Source organism: Gracilinanus agilis, chromosome 2 (genome assembly GCF_016433145.1).
Source record: "Gracilinanus agilis isolate LMUSP501 chromosome 2, AgileGrace, whole genome shotgun sequence".
Classification (NCBI taxonomy): Eukaryota; Metazoa; Chordata; class Mammalia; order Didelphimorphia; family Didelphidae; genus Gracilinanus; species Gracilinanus agilis.
In genome coordinates, this window is record NC_058131.1 from 452058930 (window position 1) to 452084279 (window position 25350).

At 35.6% G+C, this 25350-nt stretch overlaps 1 protein-coding gene across 1 annotated transcript in view; it reads right to left on the reverse strand.

Annotated features, from left to right (window-relative positions):
* SOS2 (SOS Ras/Rho guanine nucleotide exchange factor 2) overlaps window positions 1-25350 on the reverse strand; it is a 174248-nt gene that overhangs the window by 31685 nt on the left and 117213 nt on the right. The window contains exons 10-17 of the mRNA XM_044659954.1: window positions 23966-24088; window positions 20485-20588; window positions 18803-19025; window positions 10449-10568; window positions 10156-10318; window positions 8107-8224; window positions 5958-6130; window positions 4091-4207 (exon numbers count right to left, since the gene is read on the reverse strand). Coding sequence (XP_044515889.1) covers window positions 4091-4207; window positions 5958-6130; window positions 8107-8224; window positions 10156-10318; window positions 10449-10568; window positions 18803-19025; window positions 20485-20588; window positions 23966-24088 — 1141 coding nt within the window. The remainder of the gene's footprint in view (window positions 1-4090; window positions 4208-5957; window positions 6131-8106; window positions 8225-10155; window positions 10319-10448; window positions 10569-18802; window positions 19026-20484; window positions 20589-23965; window positions 24089-25350) is intronic.

Genomic DNA, 25350 nt, shown 5'->3' on the forward strand with positions numbered 1-25350 from the left:
CCCCCATATCATCTTAGACCATTTAGTATTCCAACCTCTCCCTATGAATTATTCTTCTGATTACTATAATAGTGAATAGAGTTCACTACAGAGAATTATACATAGCATTTCTCCACATAGGAATACAGATAATTAGATCTTACTGAGGCCCTTAAAAAGGCAAATTTAAAAATTATAAGTTTTCTTTCTTTCCCCTCTGTTTCTTATTTACCTTTTCATGTTTCTCTTGATTTTTGTGGTTGGATATCAAACTTTCCATTTAGTCCTGGTCTTTTCTGTGAAAATACTTGGAAATCTTCCATTTTGTTGAATGCCTATACTTTCACCTGGAAGTATATAGTCAATTTCGATGGGTAGTTGATCCGTGGTTGAAGGCCCAGCTCTCTTGCCTTTCTGAATATCATATTCCAAGCCTTGTGGTCTTTTAGTGTGGAGGCTGCCAGATCCTGTGTGATCCTGATTGGTGCTCCTTGATATTTGAATTGTCTCTTTCTGGCTTCTTGTAAGATTTTTTTTCTTTTACTTGGAAGCTCTTGAATTTGGCTATTATATTCCTGGGCGCTGTCTTTTCTGGGTCTAGTGTAGAGGGTGATCTATGGATCCTTTCAATGTCTATATTGCCCTCTTATTGTAGAACTTCAGGGCAATTTTGCTGAATAATTTCTTTTAGTATGGAGTCCAAATTTCTATTAATTTCTGCTTTTTCAGGGAGACCAATGATTTTCAAATTGTCTCTTCCAGACCTGTTTTCTTGGTCTGTGACTTTCTCATTGAGATATTTCATGTTTCCTTCTATTTTTTCAGTCTTTTGACTTTGTTTTATTTGTTCTTGTTGTCTTGAGAGATCATTAGCTTCTAATTGCTCAATTCTAACCTTTAGGGACTGGTTTTCCTTTTCAATCTGGTCATTTCTGGTGTTCAATTTGCTTATCAGTTCATTTGATTTCTGAGCCTCACTTTCCAATTGCAAAATTCTGCCTTTTAAACTGTTATTTTCTTGCCTGGTTTCCTTTTGAGCTATTTCCCATTTCTCTAGCCAAATCTTTTCCAACTTTTTCGTCATCTCAGATATGAACTCTTCAAGAGCTTGTGACCAGTTTTCATTATTTTGAGAGGGTCCGGATGTGTTTGCTTGTTTGATCTCCTCTTCTGTTTGCTTGGTTGTCTGGATTTTTCTCTGTGTAAAAGTTGTTGAGTGTTAAAGATTTCTTCTTCTTGTTGTTAATCTTTCTCTTTTGGCCTTCCTGATTTTGGGTTGCCAGCCTGTTCTCAGCTTTATCCTCACTCTCAGGGTCTGTCTGCACTCTTTAGGCTCCCGAGGTCTCAGGTCTGGTTGTTCTCAAGGTCAAGCCCCCGGTAGACCCCTTTGCTTGGTTGTCTGCCAGAAGCTCCTTTACAAGTCTCAGGGCGCTGCTTCCACAGTCGTATACCAGTATGCACTGGTTCCCCACTCAAGGTTTCAGAGCCTTCGCTCGCGCCTGTGTCCGCCTCCACCCGCACCTGCGCTCCGTGTCCACACTCAAAGTCCACGTGCATTCTTTAGCCTTTTGGGGTCCTAAGTCTTGCTGCTCTCAGGAATAGGCCCTGGAGCTGCCAATGATTCAATGGGTGCCCCAAACTTGCTCTATTTCTTTTGAGCTGGCTTTGGGCTGTAGGTGGTGTGTGTGTGTGGGGGGGGGGGTTGCTCAGCCCGCGATTTAGTGAGAGCTGTTTCACCCCTTTATAGCATGGAAATGCCCGATTCCACATACCTTCCACGCTGCGCCCTGTTGTGGGGTCCCTCCATTCGTCTGGATTTGTTTTTATGTCCCCTTGAGGAGTTCTGTATGTTTCGGTTAGGAGAGGTTAAGAGCTGCTTTTTACTCTGCCGCCATCTTAACCCCAAGAAACAACCTCAGAGCCAGAGATTTAACACAGATCTTTACAGCTCTCACATGGGGTCTCTATCTATGCTGATTCTAACATGAATTATTAGAATTGACAAATACAATTGGCTGCCCCACGGGGAGTTTAAAGGAATACTGAATTCCCCATCACTAAAGGTCTTTGAATAGAGGCAAGATGGACACTTCTTAGAAATAGTATATATGAGGTTTAAGATTACAAAACCAAACATTGGGATTTTTAGCATATACACTGGGGAAACATATGTTGTCTTGTTATCAATCAGTTACAGAGAGGCTTTAAAGGCATCCTAGAGTCAATAGTCACTGAAGTCACCATGCAGGAGGATAAGGAGAAATAGAACCATTGGAATCACTACAATTTTATTTATTCTATTATTGCTCATCTTTCTAGTTTCAGGCTCTTTATCTTTCTCATCAATTTAGTTCCATCTCCTTCCTACTCTTGACTGATTTCAACTTTACATTTTCCCTATCTAGTAAAGTATTTTTCACAAAGTAGGCACTTAAATGGTTGTTGAATTGAATAGTGTGGATGTATAAAATAGACTTTATCATAAGGATCAAGAGTTTGATTTTCCTCCTAATGATATAGTAACAGTTTCATAAATATTAGAATTTCACAGGACATTAAAAATGGTAATTTAATTGAACAATTAAAATATTTAATGTTGAGATATTTGAACTTGCTCAGATAACTAATGAAAACTTTGGAAGTAAAAAATTTATCAGAATTTGTCAGCGTAAAAAATCAATGTGAACCTACAGTGGTATTTATAGTACTTATGACAACCAATACTTTTGATATGGTTTCATTTATGATGGCAATGTTCATGTAGCTTTTACTTTTAGTAATCTGACTCAGAATGTGTAATCTTGACCATATAAAACCCCAGTGAGCTAGTTTACCAAATTTTAATTAGTTTTCTGTTAGCTAAAAGCTGATTTTATACCATACACATATGTTTCATCACACTATTCTTTTGTGTTTTTAATGAATTTGGGGATTTTAAAGAAAGGATACTAATCCCAAGGAAACGTGCAAAAGTTGTAATCTATAAAGAGCACACTTCCACGACTGTCAAAGGTATTGCACTGGTTACTAGTATGAAGACATTAAACATTTCAAGTATCATTCAATTTCACAATGAAACAAGATCAGTTATACCAAAGTACAAAGGAAAGTATGGTCAACAATGAAAAATAAAATAAAAAAACTGAGAAGCTATTGCTGCAAGACAGCCTAATTAATCCTCAGATAGTAACCATAGATCTTCCAAGGGACCTGGAAGGTAGAGGGATTGTTATTAATTCCTCCTTAGTGTGAACTTGGAAAAATAGCAAATGACCAATTAAAACAAAACAACCCACTACTACCACCAAAAACAAAAACAGCTGTCAAACACTACTATAAAGAAAAAACACTTGTCATAAGCAAGTCAATAAAAAAGAGTGGAATACTGAACATTGGAAAAAGTAATTTTTACTGATGAAATTTCGCTTTTTTCATTCAAAATTATTAGCAAAAGAAATCCAGGTGAGCCTCTAAGATCTGGAGTTTCTTCGTCAGATGGGTAAAATGTCCACTCCTCAAAAATCCCCACATTTTTCACTTCTCCTGGGAAGTCTTGTCCCCATTAAATGAATGATGAATTCTGATAAATATATTAATATACTAAAAACCAAAACTGTTCTAAAATTATGGATATTCCAAAATGGAGTTGGAATACTATTGCATGAACTAGACACAGCAATAAAAATAATGCAATGGCCTAGGAACTTTCCCAATTTAAATTCTATTGAAAACGAACAAGCTATTATTAAAGGCTAGACTAAGAAAAATGGTCTATTCTTCAAAAGTATGCTCCAATACCATAAAAGTATAATTTCATGCTGAACTAAAGAACCAAATAATTCTGGAGAATTCAATGCTAAATTATACACCAATGATGGTGAAAATTAATTGCATATTACAAGTATTTTAAAGATGTACAAGTTTGAAGAGTTAAGTGTACAAGTCAATATATTTAATTATTTTTCTTGTCCTACAGCAGCAAACTATTGGAAGAGGAGATTGATATTTCTGGAAATGCAAAATTCCTCCTTTTCTTACAAATTTCTTTGATGTTCTCATGAAAACTAGCATACTATTTTATCAGCAGTAGCATACCAGTAAAAATACTTACAAATCGAGGTGGCTGTTTGCAGTTTCGGGGTTCAATTTCTTGTGATTTATTGAATAAATAGTCTGTAAATTCTTTCTCTGATGCATTTCCCATGGGGTTGAGATTTTCAAAGAACCTCTGAAATAAAAGCAAGACAGAAGTGGATAATTTTCATGGTCTTCAATATGAGCATAAATTTCATTTTTTAAGAAAAATCCTGGAATTAAGCCATATCCAGGTCTCTTTCATTTCCTTTTTCATTTATTTCCCTTTTTCTTTTAATTTCTTTTATTTTTCTAGTAACAATTGCCTAACTCTCAAGAAAAAGTGGTGGTTAATAACAAATAAATATTTAGTTGAATAAAAATAGGCCTGATGACCAAGAGGTAAGGCTCAATATCATTTTTCTATGTTCAACAAGTAATCATTTTCTGAAGCTCATAACTCATAATAAAGACGGCAGTCATACTATTCAATGTTCTACAAGTCGTAATAATAAAATAACTTGACTAATTTTACCCTTAAAAAAATAAAAATCAGTTACTCTGTAAGCCATACCTTATGAAAAAGTCATTGTTTAAAACAGATTAAAAACTACTAATTAACTGATCAATGGCAAGCATTATGACTATATATGCAGGTGCAGCTACATGGCTCAGTGGATAGAGAGCCAGGCCTAGAATCAGAAGGACCTAAGGTCAAATCTGGCCTCAGGTACTTCCTACCCAATTGTCTAGCCATTACTTAGTACTGATTCTAAGACAGAAGGTAAAGGTTAAAAAGAAAAAAAAAGGATTTATACAAGTATACAACTCTGTTATATGACTATAAATACCTACCACATTCCAGGTAATGTGTGCATGTGTGTGTATCTCTCTCTTCACTTCCTTGACCTTTTTTTTACAAGCAAAATTCCAAATTACTTTCAAGGACGGTTGGACCAATTCACAGCTCTGCCAATAATATCTTAGTGTGTCTGTTTTCTCATAGTCCCTCCAAACTATTTTGTCTTTTGTCATCTTTGTCCACTTTCTGGGCAGAAGATTAAGCCTCAGAACTGTTTTCACTTACATTTCTCTCATTAGAAATTTGGAGCAATCTCTCATATCTTTTATAAAAGATTCTGATTCTTTTGAGAATTGTTTCTTCATCTTTTGACTAATTATCCACTGGGGAATGTATCCTTGTCCTTATATAGCCATAGATTATTAATACTAAAACTATAATACTTTTAGAACTATTATATGTGAATATGTAAAGGATCTTTAATTTCATCAGGATATCATACTCCCAATATGAGAACTCCCTACCACAAAAAGCAAAATACTACTAGGGAATTGCTTGATGCACAGAAGCTAAATGATTTGTTCAGGGTCACTCTGCTAAGCACTGTGAAAGTTAAGATTTTAATTCAGATCTCTCATACCCTAAGTCTAGCTATTTACTATGCTACACTACCCTGGGAAAGTCACTTCCTCTTTTCTAGGCCTTATAAGTAAGTTTCCTTACTTATAAAAGAAGGAAGTTGGATTACATGACTTCTCCAGGGTCCTTTCCAGTTATAACTAAGATTAAGAATTGGTTTTTGTTATCTCACATAAAATATTATTTTTTGGTGGGAGACCAATGATTCACTAGTGTCCAGAGTGTAAACTCTCTTGATTCATGAAGTCTGGTAATTTTGTCTATAACTCCTGAGGTCCTGAGAGATCAAACTACTTATCAAGAGCTAGTTAAGTCTCAGAGGCAGTGGTTGAACAAAGCTATCTCTCTATCTAAACTACCTCTCAAAATAGTATTATGGCAAAACAAATACTATAATTAATTACAACATGTCAATAAGTGTTTGAAATGGTCACCTTAAAATTTAGGAAAAGAAAAATTTTACCCTTATTTCTGATTCTATCCGTAAACAATAAGGCTGATTCTGATACTGCTGAATCTCTCCAGTAATTTCAGCTACTTTTCTTCTTTTACTAAAGTTGATTAATTCTTTCCCTTTTTTCTTAAGGAAATCATTATTCCCTTCTTCAGTCTTCAGAATATTTGTTAAATATATTCCTACAGGGGAAAAAAACACAAAGAAAAATTTTCTTATTCTATTCTCATTTTTCCTTACAGTCAATGTTATTAGGAGATAGGGAGAAAGTCTATGACTAGATCTGTAATTAACTGATATAGGAAATTCCTTGATGAGAAACCTCCTTCTACCATTGTTAAGCTGGCACCTCCTCTGCAATTTATAGTCTTAGAGAGAGTTGCCTAGATTTCTAATGGGATAAGTGATTTGCATAGGAAAACACTGCCATAGTATGTCAGAGACAAGCCTTTAAACCATGTCTTCTTCGTTTGCCCTTAGGCTAGCTCTCTACCTACTATGCCCTGCCCCGTTGAATTAAATGTTATTTATTACATATTTTTGCCTTACAGGGGAACAGGCATTACAAGACATTTAATAAGGGTAATCAAGGATTAACTATGAGACTCTGAGAATAATGTTTTAAATATATGATGCTGGTAATTTAACAGGTTAATCCTAATTCATTTAGTGGTGAATATACCACCAAAGAAAAGGTTCTTATCATAAACAAAGATTGGGAGGCAGCTTGGTGGTTCACTGGATAGAGTGACAGGCTTGAGATGGGAAGTCCTGAATTCAAATGTGACCTCAGACACTTCTTGGCTATGTGACCCTGGGCAAGTCACTTAACTCCCATTGCCTAGCTTTCACCATTCTTCTACCTTAGAACTAAGATATAAGGTGTTTGTGTTTTTAAATAATGATAACAATAATAAAAAGATTTTGAAAATAAAAAAGAATAATAAAAGAAAAAGTAAAAAGAGAAGAATTCACAAATTTTATATTCTAGATTAAGACACTTATTTTTCATTTAAACCAGCTTTGTAGATAAATCTGGGATAACACACATCTGGGATAACAGTTCCCCCAACCAACAGTTTTGTAATAGTCCATCCAGCCAAAGGATTTATGACCAGAAGAAGTATTAAGAATTATTTGGTTCAATGCACTAATCTTTACATATGAGGAAACTGAGATCCAGGGAAATTAAGTCACCTGCCCAAAATAAAGGTGGGATTTACTATCAGGTCTGCTCCCTTCAAATCCAGTGTTCTTTCCACTCAGTAACACTTCCAACTCATTCAATCCAACAAATTTTTATTAAGCACCTATTACGCCAGGTGCTGGGAGAAATAGATTTGAGAACTTAAGAGTGAAGTAGGATTGTACTGGAACCTGCTCAAACTGGCTTATGAAAAATGATTTGTTAAATTTTCAGAATGAGATTTTACACCTTAGAAATCAGCAAACACTAAAAAACTGGGCTCGATTTATTGTTTTTTTAATTATCTAGACTTGAGAAAGTGATGGTAAAAGGTTAATAAAGCAGATTAAACATATCTTCCCCCCCTCAGAGAATCAGTTATATAGCATATCTAATAAACATAAGAACAACAACAAATATTATGGAAAATGCTTGAGAAGTACAAAGTCCCATGTGAAAGTGGAGGAAAACAATCAATATGGGTTGGTGGAATCAGGAAAGGACTCTTAGAGATGTGGGAGCATTTGGGTTAGGCTGAGAAGGAAGAAAACATTAGGCAGAGTAAATCATTCAGTTTAGCTAGCACGTGGCTATTTAACACCAAATCCTGCTATGGTAACAGTGAGTCAATTGCCCAACACATACTGCTTTTATAGAATTGCCACAAGTTATTAGAACTTTTCTCTAAAAACCTATACAATTCAGATATCAAAATAAATCATTCTTTATCTCCATGCACAGTAGCAATTTGTGGCAACTTAAATGTTAGCTTATATAAATCATTCATTAATAGCACTAAAGAAAAACACCTAATAGAGGAAATATAAGGTCATTTTCAAGAGATTTTTTTAATAACTACTGTATAAAACACAAAAACCAAAACCCTGCCTACTAAACACGAATACAGTATGTTGAAAGGAAATGAAAAAATATAAATAGCTAGTATTATAAAATGAATATCCAGTAACTTACCAAAAAAAGGCACACAAGGTGGGTTGATTGATTTAAGTTTTGCTAGGTATTTTTTAAAGTGATCTTGGCTTAGTTCTACAGCTTCATCTAAAATCTTCCGTTTTCTTTCCTGCAATGCCTTAAAATAAGTATAAATTCTGTCAAAGGTATAAGTTGCCATTCTCTTTTAACATGTACCTATATAAATGGATCATATGTGATTAAATTCATGCTAATGCTATGTAAATTTTTTAAACTAGCAACATCCCTATTTTATGATAATCTAATGATAATAGCAAAAACAGTTTTTAAGAATATATACTACATAAAAAAGAATACTTTTATTAGTTCACGAGAATGAGGCCCAAATGTATTTAATACACACATACCTCTTTTCCCTGGCATTTTTTATGATAAATTAAAGAAGGAAGCCTAAAGATTGCCACTGTTTTTGATATTCAACCATCCTTTCGTATTTAATTTTGTCAGTTCATCTTGTTCCTAAATGTTACATATGCTTAGCTTTTCCTGAAACTAAAGTTTTTTAAACACTTCTTGAGATAACTGAGTCAACCTAAAGGTCTCAAAATCAATCAGTTCTAGTCAGCAGAACAAGTACCTTCCCCAAGCATTTCCTATACTGGTGCAAATTTCTGTTTTTTTTCTAAACCTTCCTTAAATGAATTTTTAAAGTGAATTTAAAATTCAGAATTTGAAAAGGTCTGAAAATTTTTTTATTGTCAATTTTTTTATTGTCAATGGTTTTATAGTCCAAAAAATAGCAATACAAATTCCCCAAAATTGTTCCTTCTTTAATATTTTTCTCAAGCAAAATTAAAAATTAGCATATCTATGATTTCATCATCTTTGATTATTCAAGATGATCACATGTGGCACAGTAACAGAGCACATTCTTCTTTTTTTTTTTTATTTTTATTTTTGAACCCTTAACTTCTGTGTATTGGCTCCTAGGAGGAAGATTGGTAAGGGTAGGCAATGGGGGTCAAGTGACTTGCCCAGGGTCACACAGCTGGGAAGTGTCTGAGGCCAGATTTGAACGTAGGACCTCCTGTCTCTTAGTCCTGACTCTCAATCCACTGAGCTACCCAGCTGCCCCCAACAGAGCACATTCATTTGGAATACCTTTATACTTAGGCATACTAGAAAAAACCATTCATCCTTTATTCATTTTATATATACCACTAACCTTAAATGGAGTAGTATCAATTTTCTATTTTTCTTTGTAATTATTTCTATCATAATAAAGAGACATTCTAAAAATGTGATTATGTCTTTTATATATGTAATGGAACATATAAATGGACTTATGACTTCACTGGTACAGGGAATTCTCAGGTGTGGACACACCCTGTAACAGGGCAGTTGGCACTTTTTCTAGAACTCATTTCTCACTCAACTAACCACTTTGGAACTTCTCTAACTTCTCCATCATGCCTGGGAAGCTCATTAAGCATTCTATTATATCTCATTAGCCTTAGAACTCTACCTCTCTGATTAGAGGCCTCGGGCCATTAACTACAAACTACCATTTAAAATGAGACTCCAGCTCAGGCATCAATTCATTTTTCATTCAGCTGCACTACTTTGGAATCTCTCTAACTTACTTTTCCACCATGCCCCTTCATCAGGTACCTTTTTCCTCCCTCTCTCTTCCCATTTTTTTGGCTTCCTTGAGTTTTCTGTCTTACTCTATTAGAATGTAAGCTTCTTGAGGGCAGAATCTATCTTTTTACATATCTGTATCTCTAGTACTTAGCACATAATAATTACTTAATAAATGTTTATTGACTGAAGGGTTGCCAACAATACTGAGAGGTTAATTAAGTGATTTGCCTAGGGTAACGGCTTCCATATATTAGAGGTAGGACTTGAATACACAAGTCTTCTTGGCTTGAGTCTGCCTCCACTAATGTTTTCTCCTAACAATATTTAATACAAGGATAAAATAAATAAATATATGTATATATGTATACACACAAATATATATTTTTCTGTATGCACATTATTTCTTTCTCCAAAAGAATGAAATATTTATGATCTAAGACTTACTTCAAATGTGTGATCCAATCTGTACACAGACACTGAATTCACAGCACTAACTATCTCCAATACGCCATTGAAATTGTTCAAATCTTGAAAAACTTGTAAAATTTCTATAATCCTACTTAACACTGCCACTCGTTCTTCAAAGTTTTCTGCTTCTACTATACACCTGGTCAAAAAGAGATACAAGGAAATACTGCTTGAAAATCTGTTCAGGTTTTAAGAATTTTTAAAAATTCTTAAATTTAAAATTAAAAACTTCAAATTTGACATTAGTACTGTATCGCACACGTACTTACTTTTCAAACCAAAGAGTAAGATTGGTGGTATGCCGAATCATTTTCAATAAATTTGGAGAATTTATTTCCTTATCTTCTTTAGTCCACACACTTCCCACAAGTTCAGAAGGCTGAACTGCCCTGTCAATATAAAACAAGAAAAAATTAAGTTACTACTTATAACAAATAAGAGGAGGGTCAGTCAGTATTAGTATATTCTGAACTCTCCAGATAAAAATAACATATATACAGAGTAGCTAATACTGTTACTGGTCCCTCGGACCTTTTAATTATATAGGAATTAGGACAGATAAAAAGTTGGTTCACAGGTTATCTCAAATGAAGAAGTTGGTGGAATAGATTTCATTTTATATGCTCAAAGGCAACAAGAGCAAGAATTTCAATAGATATTAGTTCTTCACTGAATCAGTCACCAAGTCTGGGTCAGTTCTACCTTCACGATGCATCATTCCACCTCATTTTCTCCACGTATATGGCTTCTACCCTAGTTTATACCTTCATCATCATCTCTTATATGGACTAGTACAAGTGACTCTCCATTTTCATTCTTTCCTTTCTCTAATGCATTGTTAATACAGTATATTCCTAAAACATAGCCTGGACCATATACCTACTAAGATCTTTACTGATTCTCTACCATCTGTAAGTTAAAATAAAAAATTTTCATCCTAGCCCTTAAAGCCCTCCACAGTATGTCTCCTAGCTATCTTCATTCCAATTCACAGTTCTTGCCAACTTTATTTCTTGAAACTCCAAGTTTGCCCCTTGTTCTTTAGGAACTTACATTGAAGCCTCTCCCACCTTCCCACTTACTTGACTGACTCTACCTCTGAACTGAACTTGGAGGTACTTAATGTTTAGATAAGTTTAGATAAGATTAGTATGAAATCAAGCCTTAGGTGCCCTTTTTATTTTAAAAGGTTGCCAACATAAATCAGAGACCCCTCCCCTGTAGGCCAGCCCCTGGCTAGAAACATTTTTTTGTAGCTACTGCAAAGCATCAGCCTCTTCCTGTCAGTCAAGCCCTGGGCTCCTCCTTTCCTTATATCCAATGTAGAGCTAGTCAAACATTCTTCCCTGCCCTTTGTTCCCCCAAAAGGTATATAAAACCCCTAGTTCGGTTATTCTTCGGAGAATCATTTTTGGCAGTATATACTCTCAGACACTGTTCCCAGAGTCCTAGAGCTTTGGCTCTGTGTGGTGGCCAAATATTAAGAACTTGTCTCTCACTTGATTAAAGATTTAGTTTTTCTGACCATTTTAGTGGTTCTGTGTTTTTCCAAGTTGATACTGTAGTATACAGAATTGGGGTGATTTAGTTTTTTCTAGCTTTGGCTGAGTTCCAAAAGCTGTTAGGGGTTTGGAATCTTGAGAAAGGGCAGTTGGCTGGATCTTCTGTGGAAGGAGGTTGTCAGTCAGCCGAGCTGCCTTGATTACCTAGCTTTAATATTGAAATTTAGCCTAGCTTTGACATATTTACTTAAGAAATTATTATTTTAGATAAACCCTTTATATCTTCCTTTCCTAATACCATCCCTTCCCTCCCTTACATGTCTGTGGAGTTAATAAGGAGAGTAATTAGAGAGGAGTTAAATCTGTGAAGGGTTACCTAATTGACAGCATTAGTTATAGTTAGTCAGTCATCATTTATTCCCTTTAGATAGCAATAGCACTTTGTAAAGCTGAGTTTAAAGGCAGGTTCTTACTCAGACTCCATCTTTGTTTCCCTTCCCCCACCTGAGGTTCCTGAGACAACTGATAGGGCTTTCCTTTGATCCACCTTCCTAACAAACATCCTTCAAACAAAATAAACCCTTTTGTGTTTCAACAGCCCTATTAGTATAATTTGTCTGTTAGTTATCAAGAGGGAAGAAGAGGGAAAGAATCAACATACTCTGGGCTTAGAGGGAAGCTGAGGCATCCATCTTGAAGGAAGGTGTTACTTCAAAACAAGTCCCTTCCTGTGAAATTAACTAAAGCCTGTTTGTTAATTTCAGTCTAGTCTATTTCCCTCAGCTTGTGTTTGAGTCTAAGTCCCAGTCTGTAAGCCTGCTGTATTTGTCTGTTTAGTTTAATTTCTCTTCTCCCTGAAGATCTGTTTCCCTTCTGTGTTATACTCCTGACTTCAGTCCTATTATACCCTGAATCTCCTTTAATCCCAGCCTACCTGTAATCGAGATTACCCACTTAGCAAGTCTCCAACATCCTCCTTTCAAATTCCTTATACCACACACCTTTCCTCAAATTATCCCCATTACAATACTCTCTCTATCATCTTTTCTCCCATCCCAATTCCTGCCTTCATACTAGGGTACTTCAATATACATACTGATACTCCTGCAAACATTCTAACCTCCTAGTTCCTCAACTTGTTTCACATGACCTGTTCTTCTATGCAATCATAGAGATGGTCATGCTGTTCATCTTGCCATCACTCACAAATGCTCCACTTTTACATTCAGTAATTTTGAAATTCCTTCCACCTCTCTCTCTGCCTTGCAACAGAAAACCCTGTTCTTCAACCTTACCATGACTTTCTATTTTTTTTGCCCTTTGCCTCCTTCCCAGGCTACCATACTTATACTCTCCTCCTTTCCCCATTTTGATTCCTAGATAAAATAGTTCAATTTCACTATTCTCTTCTCTCAAATTCCTCACCCCCTTATGTTATCACCAATTTTTTTTCTGACAAATCTCATCCTTGGATTTATTTCTAATCATCTACACTTTGCTCCTACTGATGCACTACTGAACAACAGCTGGGGAAAAAAAATCATGAAACCATGCTGATTGGGCCTACTACAACTTTGTTATGCAATCTGAACTGGACCCTCACTGTAACAAGGCAATCTGACTTATTATCCCACTCACCATAGCACTTTTCCAGACCTTTTCATCCCAACTCAAACTTCAATGGACTTTCCTTTTCCCCACCATCTTAGCTCCTCCTCCTCTCACCTTGACTCATGTCTCACTGGAAAACTGAAGCCATTTACCAAGAGTTTTCTCTTCTTCCCTCTTCCTTATCTCACATCACTCATATATCTTCTAACACTATTTCTCCTTTGCTCTTGTCTCACTTGAAGAGATGGCCATTCTTCGTGCCAAGAAAAATTTCTCTACAAACACAAGTGAATCCATTCCATCCCATCTTCTCTAGCAGATTTCCCTTTTATCATCAGCACTCTCTCATATGTCTTCAATTTCTTCCTAAGAGCTGCTTCCCTATTATCTAAAAGCATGCCAATTTCTTCCTAATCCTCAAAAAAATTTTACTTGAACTACCCATTCCTGATATCTATTGTCTTGTATCTCTACCTTTTTTTTTTTTTTTTTTTTTTTTTATTTTAAACCCTTAACTTCTGTGTATTGACTTATAGGTGGAAGAGTGGTAAGGGTAGGCAATGGGGGTCAAGTGACTTGCCCAAGGTCACACAGCTGGGAAGTGTCTGAGGCCGGATTTGAACCTAGGACCTCCCGTCTCTAGGCCTGGCTTTCAATCCACTGAGCTACCCAGCTGCCCCGTATCTCTACCTTTTTTGATTAAGCTCCTTGAGACAGCCATCTGCTTCTACTTCCTTTCCTCACTTTCTTTTTAGTTCTGTATTTTGGCTTCTGACCTTATCATATGATCAAAACTGCTCCCTAAATGTTAGTAATCATCTCTTAATTGCTAAATCCTATAGACTTTCCTCAACTCTCATTCTCCTTGACGTCTCTAGCCTTTGACACTATCATTCATCCTCTTCTCCTAAATACTTTCTTCTTTTTAGGTTGTTGTGACATTGCTCTTTTGTGGTTCTCCTCCTCTGGGTGTACCCATTCCTTCTGTCTCTTTTCCTGGATATTCATACCCACTGAGCACTGGGGCAGGGTGGGACAGAAAGCTCTTGTCCTGGGTCCTCTTCACCTCTTCCTCTATATCAGTGATGGGCAAGCTTTTTAAAGAGGGGGCGCCAAAGGAAAAGAAATGCTCATCAGTTAGTCTATTTCTAAGGCAACTCTTTCAAAGTTTCATTGTATTGCATCCTACTTATTGTATTTGTCAAATTAGGAATAATGCCACTCGACCTGGGACAGAACATTTCAGCAGGCTGCATTTGGCCCGAGGGCCATAGTTTGCCCATCATTGCTCTATACTATTTCACTTGGTGTCTCATTAATTTCATGGTTTCAGTTATCATTTCTATGGATATGACTCTTAGATCTACTTGTCCAGTCCTACTGACTAGATACTCTTGACCTCTAGAATCATATCTCCAATTGCTTCTCAGACATCTCAACCTGGATGTCTAGAAGACATCTTAAACTCAACATGTCAAAAATGGAAATTATGCCCCCCACAAACTTTCTGAACTTCCCTGTTACTATTGAGGGTATAATCATTCTTCCAGTCATCCAGGAGCACCCCCAGGTGTTATCCTTAATTCTTCATACTCTCTCACTCTCCCCAATATCTAATCTGTTACTAAGTCCTGTCAATTTTACCTTCATAACAGTTTTCATATATACCTTCTTCTCTTCTCTGACACTGTCATCATTATGGCACAGGCCCTCATCACCTCTTCCCTGGACTATTGCAACATTCTAGTCAGTCTCCCTGTCTCATATCTCTCCCCACTGCAGTTCATCCTCCATTCAGCTGTCAAATGGATCTTTCTGACTCCATGTATTCACTGATGGTCATCCATCATGCCTGGAATTTTCTTCCTTTTCTTGTCTGTGTCCTGGCTTCCATGGAATCCTTTACGTTCCAACTAAAATCCCACCTTCTCTGAGAAGCATTTCCCAATCTTCCTTACTGTTACTATCTTCCCTTTGAAGATTATTTTCAATATATCCTGTGTATATCTTGTTTGTACAAAGATCATTCTCCAAATGATAAAATGGTAAAAGGATATGAACAAAGGAATCTCAGAAGAATTAAAACTACCTATAGCCATATGGAAAAAATGCTCCAAATCACTCTGTTTTAGAGAAATGCAAATCAAAACAACTCTGAAATAGCACCTCACACCTATCAGATTGGCCAAAAGGGAAAATGATAAATGTTGGAGGGGATGTGGGAAAATTGGGACACTAATACATTGCGGGCAGAACTGTGAACTGATACAACCATTCTGGACCTCAATATAAACAATGCTCATAAGGCCATAAAACTATGCATACCCTTTGACCCAGAAGTATCACTACTAGATCAAAGAGATCAGAGATGGAAGAAAGGATCTACTCATACAAAAATATTTTAAGCAGCTCTTTTTGTAGTGACAAAGAATGGAATCTGAGGGAATATCCATCAATTGGGGAATGGCTAAACGAGATGTAATGGAATACTACTGCACCATAAGAATGATGAACAGGATAAGTTCAGAAAAACCTGTAAAGATTTATATGAACAGAACCAGGAGAACATTATATACAATAACAGAAATATTGTACAGTAATCAACTGTGAAGGACTAAATTATTACCAGCAAAAAACAAGGTTCCAAGATAAACTCAAGTAACTCATGACGAAAAATGCTATCCAGTCATAGAAAAAACTGTTGGGAGTCTGGTTGCAGATTAAAGCCTGTCATTTTTCACATTGTTTCCTTCATGAGTTTTTACTGTATGTGTGATATATGTCTTCTTTCACAGCATAAGGAATATGGAAATATGTATGACATGACAGCACTAGGAGGGAAGGGAGAGAATCTGACTCTCAAAATGTCAGACAAAATTATCAAAAATTTTTACTACATGTAATTGAAAAAAAAGTTTAAAAAAATATAATGCCTATTTCACTTTTGTATCTGAATACTTAGTACTCAGCACTGTGCCTGGTACACAGTGTACTTTTTTTTAAAAATCCTTACATTCCATCTTATATTCCAAGTAGAACAATACATCTACTATGTATTGGTTCCAAGGCAGAAGGGCAGTAAGGGCTAAGTAATGGGGGTTAAGTGACTTGCCCAGGGTCACATAGCTAGGAAGTGTCTGAGATCAGATTTCAATCCAGGATCTCCCATCTCTGGGCCTGGATCAATCCACTGAGCCACCTAGCTGCCACCAGTACATTCTTAATAAATGGTTACTGAGATCCAGGACAATTCTGAGGAACTTATAACAAAGAATGCTATCCACCTCCAGAGAAAGAACCTTTGGGAGTCAGAATACAAATGAAAGCATATGATTTTTCAACTGTTTATTTGGGTTTATGTTTGGGATTTTTGGTTTTATAAGATAATTCACTTACAAAAATGAACAATATGGAAATATGTTTGCATGATAATACATATATAACCCAGATCAAATTGCCTGCCTGCATTGGGAGAAGGAAAGGCAGGAAGGGATGGAGATAAATTTGATCATATGAGTTAAGAAAACTTGGTGGAAATTTATTATTACATGTAATTGTTAAAAAAAATAAATGATTATTGATTAGTAAAATTAGGTTAGTGGTAGTATGTGTGTGTGTAAAGAGGTTAATATTCAAAAGCATTGAATGCTAGATTTCAGACATGTTAGGGGCTATATAATTTTAATTTACTTTTCCCCCCCACACCTAAAAGGGGAAAATGATATCAATCATCCTTTTAATAAAAATAAAATAGTAGTAGTAACAACATTTTCATAGCACTAATGAAAAAAGGAAAAAGTTTAGCACAGCAGATAGTTGGCTTCTGAGTCAAGAAAACCCTTGCTGACGTCCTACCTCTGACACACACTGACTTTGTCACCATGGGAGGATGGAGGGAGGAAGGAAGGATGAGAGGATTCAGGGATAACTTGCTCAAATGGACTTGAAGCAAGCCAGTGATCTGAATAGCGTCATAAAGTGAGGGAGTATCAGCTCCAATAATTAAGCATTTGAAGTCAAAGCCCAGCCTCAGCCTGGCAGAACAGAAGTGGAGACAGAATAAGTGCTGAGAGGTTACTGAAGGGAGATGAGATACAGCCATGAATTTCTGTCGCTATTGTAGAAGATAGGATCAATTCGGTTCCTGGACACCAGTTCCAAGAATAAATTAGGAATGAAATAGGAGCTTGGGAAGAAAAAAAGGGTAACCAACAGCTCAGAATAGAAGATAGAAACCCTACTCAATAGTGTGCGCTCCATGGAAAATTAGAATGGAACAAAAAGAGCTCAATCCATAAGATGACAAAAAAAGTGAAAAGAATGAAAAGGTAGAAGAAACTGTTAAAATGTAAAAACTGAAGAAAATATAAGTCATCTAAATTTACCAAACTATATGCCAACAAAGCCAACTATTTATATATAATCAATGAATATTTACAAATTTACATATTTACCACATATTTGAAAGAGGTTTTGTGGAGGGGGGCCAATGTGGGGCATGGTACAAGAGAAAGGGCAACCTATACAAGTAGCATTACGCATGCCTTTTTAGTTCATGGAAGAAAGAGTTTCTACAGATTTAAGGTTCTCCTTTTATTTGCTAAGCTTTTTATCTCTCTTGTCATCTACAAGGTTCTGAAAATAACAGAAGCTTGATATATATGACTAGTGAAATGAATAAAACTGAATTGCTACTTCACTGAGACAGTCAGCTTTCTCTCTAGATCATGCAAACTGATAATATAATTTTTAAAAAATAAAACTCTTACCTTCTTAGTATCAGTTAAAAAACAGAAGAGCAACTAGGACTAGGCAATTGGGGTTAAGTGTCTTGCCCAGAGTCACACAGCTAAGAAATGTCTAAGGCCAGATTTGAACCCAGATCCTCTCAACTGTGTAAAGGAAACCCTTTCCTCCCAGGATCATGAACTTTCTGCTCATCTGAGCCAGCCCATTAGTGAACCAGAACTAGGGGTTACAGGTCCGGGTCAGAGAGACTTTGATTGGTTCCTGAGATGTGATAGACCAGCCCACAAGAAAAGGAAGTGACGTGGAGAAAAGGGGCTTTTAGGAGCTGGTGTTCTAGGCTTGCTCTCTGGAGGTTGGTGGCTCAGGTGGAAGACACTTTTGTGGGCTGGTTGACTCAGAAATATTTTTTTATTTCTTTCTCTCTTTATTTCTTTCTTAGGCTATATTTATATTAAAATTAAATTGTTAAAAGCTACTATCGCCCTCCTGAATTAAGGATTATTTTATAAATAGCAACCACAATAATCTTAAAACTAATATTATATTTCCAAACAAATTTCTAAATGTTACATTTAGTATATTACACTTGATATAATATTAATTTTTCAATATTACACAACTCTAGACCTAGTACTATCCCTGTGATTTACCCCTATAGTAGATAGATTCCTAGAACAGATAAGATGCCAATGTGCCTAGAGACCCCTGAAAACTGAGTAACAGATCATTTAAATTTTCTACCTGTGGCGGTATTGAATTACCTGTAGAGGTCAGATTCCAGAAGTGTTAGTTGACGTGCAATTTCTATTGGATGAAGGGTCATAAGATCAAATGTTTCATACTGTCCCGGTCTGCTAATATGCCACTCAATTGGTGGTGGTGGACTTTCAAATGTAATATTATGGCTAATTCCATTTGCCTGAGCTTGTTTTTTCCTCTTGATGATTTTAACAATTGATTCTACCCATTTCTTCATGGTTTTTCCTGAAAAATAAAAAAAGATCCTTAGGAAAACCTCATATGCAACTAGGCTAATATAATGGTCAAATAATTTTTTGTCAAAACACTTATCTATTTTAGAAGCTACTCTGATCATTTAATATACAGAGACCTAGATTACAGCATGTAGAGAAATAAAAGTCTAGATTTGAGTTTCATATTAATCTACTCTCATGAAAATAAAAAAGATAGAAACTAACAAAAAGTACCACATTTAAAAAGTGGAACAAACTCTTCAAAATGACTACTTTAAGTAAAAATCTTTTAGAAACACAAAAGGGAAAAAATTTTTAAAAGCCTTAGTGTGCTTAATCAATACCTAATACTGTCTTCAGGCAAAAACTTCTTAACTCTCAATTAGAGATGCAAAAAAGATTGTCCATTTGTCTACATTTCTATTATTTTAATTTAATGATATAATAGTCTCTGACATGTCGAGGAATAAACTCTATTGTTTATTTCCCTCTCTTATCTCATTATGCCTAAAAATGCATTTTCTCCTTAATTATCCAAGGAAGAAAAATATCATAGGTAAATTGAAAATCATATTTTCCACATAATTTCTTCAGGCTAAAAGTATGAAAGCTGAAAGATAAAACATGGAGAATTGGCTAGACAAGCCCTCTAATGCCTTTAAATATAAAATTACCACAAGAACTCTGAAATCTAAATTTCGTTTAAAATAATTTTGAAATGATTCCAGATGATTCTTAATATGAGTCATTTGACAAAGACCACAGTAGAATTCTATTTTGTTCTAAATGTTATTCCATCTACTTTAAAATTAGATGTTTAGAGGATATGCCCTTCAATTGGGGAATGCCTGAACAAACTGTGGTATATGCTAGTAATACTATTGTGCTCAAAGAAATAATAAACTGGAGAAATTCTATGTGAACTGGAACAACCTTCAGGAACTGATGCAGAGTGAAAGGAGCAGAGCCTGAAGAACATTGTACACAGAGACTGATACAGTGTGGTACAATCGAATGTAATGGACTTCTATACTAACAGCAATGCAATGACCCAGGACAATTCTGAGGGATTTATGGAAAAGAACGCTGCCCACATTCAGAGGAAGAACTACAGGAGTGGAAACACAGAAGAAAAACAACTGCTTGAACAGATGGGTTGATGCGGACATGATTGGGGATGTAGACTCGAAAGGACCACACCAATACAACTATCAATAATATGGAAATGAGTCTTGATAGATGGATGACACATGTTAAAACCAGTGGAAACGCATGTCAGCTATGGAGGGGGGGAGTTCGAGGGTGAAGGGGAAAGTAAGAACATGAATCATGTAAGCATGGAAAATGTTTCTAAAAAACAAAATAAAAATAAATAAATAAAATCTAAAATAAAATAAAATTAGATGTTTAGGTAAAACAATAAAAACTAACTCAAATTTAAGTAACCATCAAAACTTAAAATCACATACCTTTTACAGTTGAAATAAAGGATTCTAATCTTTCAAGTAACTCCAGATCTCTCTCAAAATCATAAAAATGATGTTCTACCCAGTGCCGAAATACATTTAGTATCCTAATAAAATGGAAGGAAATAAAGAACACATTTTCGTGTAACCCAAGCACTCAGATATTACTTTTTACATTTTTCTAGTACCATGGGGATAGTCCTAAGTACAAGGGTCAAAATAAAATAAAAAATAGCTACTGAATATTTGTATAACATTTAAAATTTTTTGACAATATCAAAACCAAAATAACCCTCAAACTCAAAATACTTAATATTTTTTTAAACTTTGAAAATCCATTTACCCTAAAATTAAACTATATTATTGCTCCTGTGATTAATTAGCTATTTATCTTTAAAAGCTATTTTTAAAAATATTTTTTTAAAAAATAAATTTTTTATTTATATGAATTCAGTAAAAACACTGAATATGGGCTCAGAACTGGGTTTGAATTCTGTTTCTCAATAGTTCTTGGGATAGTGAAACCTCAATAGGCCCTACGTAAATAAAAAACTAAAACTCTTCAAATTTCAATTTCCTCACTAGTGAAATATGGATTTAAAAATACTTTCACTTATAGTGAAAAATAATTGTTTCCAAAGAAGTGGAAATAAAGTAGACATCTATCAATTGAAGAATAGCTAAGTAAATTGTGATACATTAATGTAAAAGAATATTACTGTGTTGGAAGAAATGATCTATTAGTGACTACAGAGAAGCACAGAAAAATATACATGAACTGTTGAAGGAAGTAAGCAGAGCCAAGAAAATGATAACCACAATGATCATAATAATGTAACTAGAAAGAGCAACTACACACAAAAAAATCATAAGTGAATGTAACAAATATATAAACATCAAGCAGGATGTGAAAGAAAAAAATATGAGAAAACATCATCAACCCATCCCTTCATGGAAGCGGGAGGCCCACAAGGTGTTTAATAATGAATATTGTTTCAGATTTTTAAAATGTATTAATCAGTTATACTGATTTTGCCCTCTTTTGGAAGATTTAAAAATAATTTGTTATATGAGAAGGGAGGAGGGAGGATCCTGGAAGTAACCATGATGATATAAAAACCAGAAAATATCAATAAAAACTTATTAAAAGATACTTTTACTACCTACCTAACAGGAAATTGGGAGTATTAAAAAATATGCTTATATAAAAGCACTTTATATAAGTTATTAATCTAAGTAGAAAATTTACTTTTAAATTCTTAAATAGAAAGAGTATTTTAAGATCTAAAAAATATATAGAGAAACCTTAAAGTTTACACATGTAGTATGGGAAGTATGTAGGTGGAATTTTGATGCACCTGAGCTGCATTTAACCAGCATCCTTCTAAGTTACGTACTCACTTTACATCATTACGTTTGAGAGAGAAATTTTGCTAAAACCCAATTGCGGGGCTCTTTTTGGGCTTTGGCTTTGGTAAAGCACAGCAGGTGTGGATCTCTGGCTCTGTGCTTTGCTCATTTGGCTGAAGGAATCCTTTTCTCTCTCACTTTGTTATTATTAAATCCTATAAATTTAAATATTGGGAGTAGTCATTCAATTTTACTCTCACAGATTAACTCAGCATTCTGGTAGGAGGAATCTGGAAGAAAGAAAGCTTTTAGGACATGATATTCTGGGATAATGCCTATAAACATCAAAGGAAAGAAAGAAGAATTATAAAGTCTGTATCAGCTATAGTTTTCTGCTTCTTCCTCAGGGACTGCTTCTATAGAGTGGCAGGTGTACTGGGACTCAAATGGTTATTGCAAAAGCCAATAATGAGGAAACCAATAAAACCCTAAACTCATTACCAGATCTAGTGGTGAAAGGCAACATAGTGTAATGGAGAGTGATGAACTTAATAGAAGACCTGGGTTCAAAAGACACTTCTGACACTTATTAGCTATGCTATATTGGGCAAGTCATCTCTGAGTCTCATAAGATTCCTCATCTATAAATACAGGAAATTGCAGCAGAATTCCTCTAAGATCCCACTCAGTACTAAATCTGTGATTCTATGACCAATGGATATATTCATCTCAACCACAATGTTGATTAATTGTAGTCTGTGTGCTATGACACTTCCAAACATGAAGGTCTGAAAAAGACTGTTAGTAAGGAAGAAGACTTTTCTAAAACCAAACTTATTCATAGTGACTCCATGGCCAGGAGTTATAAGTTCCAAAATCACTACTAGCTGATTTTCAGTAATCAAGATTGGCTTTTTAAAGCCTATTTAAAAAAACAATGTGCAAATTACAAAAAGTTGAAAAAGCTATATTTGCTAAAATTTGTCAGATGGAATTTGGGAAGTTCTTCTGCCATATGAGAAATGCACATTATGAGAGAAAGAAAGCAACTCACTTCTGTGGCTGATACTTTAATAAGCAACTAAGTGGCACTATTGTGCACAGATTGCTAGGCTTGGCATCAGAAAAATGAGTTGCAATTAGTATTTTCTGTGTGATTGATTCTAAGCAAGTCACTTAACCTTCAATTTGCTTTAGTTTCCTTATCTGTAAAATAGGGATAACAATAACACCTATCTCCCAGTGTTGTTAAAATCAAATGAAATATTTGTAAAGCATTTAGTATAGTAACTGGCACACAGTAAACACTATATAAATGTTAGCTTTTATTATTATTCATAACATATGAGGTTTAAACAAGTGTAGATAATTAGTACAGTTGCTTTTTTCTATGTACTTTTAACTTCTCTCAAATTAATTTCCATCAATTAGTAAGATAATTTTCTTGTTAAAAAAACTAATCTCTAAAGTTGTTTATTTGTGGAAAATCTAAGCTCCTATAAAAATAAAGTTGTAGAAAAGTTCAAGATAACTAGATAGGGAAAAAAAAGAAAAAAAATTAGTTTCAACAGAAGTCAATGTAAGTCTGCATTTTTGGCCTAGATCATCATAGGGAATTCCTGGTGAAGAAACTGTCTCAAATATAGGCAACTATACTATCATTTATAATCTTGGAAAGTCGCCTGGGGAATTAAGATATTAAGTTACTTGTTTAGGATCAAAGACCTGTTCCCTATTCACTATGCTATTACTGCCTTTTAAAGTATGGATACATATAGACATATGTTTATGTATATGTGTCTATGTATTTATACATACAGATAGATGTAGGCATAGCTATGTCTTTTGATATAGATATATGTAATTTTGTAGAGCTTAACTATATTTTAAAATAAATACTGGAACACTAGTATATAGGAATAAGAAGCCATCTGTGGAGTATATATATCATGTAATTAAATGACCAGGGCACACTTTGCCACCTGAAATTTCACTGTATTTGACAATATTCATTCATAAAGCAAACATAAAGAGAGTAGCAACAGCTGCATCTGAGATAAGAAGGGACAAGTTTTGTGCTATATGGAGAAAGAAAATTGGGTAGAACAGGAGAAATATAATACTGGGCTCAAACCTAAGTTGTACTGGTTGGACATATTCTTTGCGAAAGCGTTTCAGATCTGCACTGATTGGTTGCTCTCCTTTCTCCACTGCCAATTTATCTGCTTCAGTAGGTTCTGGCTCTGGGATTTCAAACCTAGGAACAAAGTACAAATTAGGACAAATACTTAGTTATTTATGTAGGTAAGAATTACAATGGATATTCTCTAATTTGCCAAGCATACTCTCTTTATCTCCCCATGGAAACAAAATTAACTTGGAAAAACTCAAATATAAAGAAATATAAAACAATTCAGAATAAACAGCTATATAACTATTTGACTAATTCAACATTCTGTCCCCAAGGATACTTCCTTCCTTAAAAATATATTTGTGAACTTAAATGGCCATGAGCAGAGAGGTTCTCAGGTCACAGACAGTAAAAGGATCAGACAACTGGATAGAAAAAGACTACAGGGGCCCCTTTGCAGACACAGAGTATACAACTCTGCTGCACTGCCCCATGTGGATCAGGATTGCAGTTCTAGATTACAGTCAGAGAGCAAGGAGGAGCACTAGAACATCAGAGCTTATGGCTGCAGGCAAGTGGGAACCCTAGTCATTGTTTCAGGATGGAAAAGAATGCTTGTGGTCACCCACAGAGCAGAACACAGGCCAGGTCAGACAAATACCACTCCTTAGATTGTACCATCGTCAAAGAAGTGAAAACTTCCAGACTTACAGAACTAGCTCGGAAAATAGCTTCACAAAAAACCCAAGATGTGGGACAATGCCTCTCTACCCAAGGAAAAGAGCCCAACTTTAACATAAAGTTAAAAATCAAGAAAGGCTAGAAAATGAACAAACAATAACCAGAAATAAGTAAATAATCTGACCATATAAAGTTACTATAATAGCAAGGAAGATCAAAATACAATCAGAGGTTCCGGGTTAAGATGGCGGCAGAGTAAGAAGCAGCTCTTAACCTCTCCTGACCGAAACATACAAAACTCCTCAAGGGGACATAAAAACAAGTCCAAACGAACGGAGGAACCCCACAACAGGGCACAGCGTGGAAGGTACGTGGAATCGAGACATTTCCAGGCTATAAAGGGCTCTCACTCAATCGCGGGCTGAGCAACCGCCCCACCCCCAACCCCTCCACACTCATCTATAGCTCCGAACCCAGCTAAAAAGAAATAGGGCAAGTTTGGGGCACCCATCGAGTCATCAGCAGCTCCAGGACCTGTTCCTGAGAGCAGCTAGACTTAGGACCCCATTAAGTCAAAAAAAGCATGCGAAATCTGAGCGTGCGCGCGCCTGAGCAGGACGCTGGGTGCAGAGTGCCGGCTGAGTAGAGGCGTGGGTGGAGGCAGACACAGCCAGGAACTAAAGCCTAAGTGGGGAACCAGTGCAGAC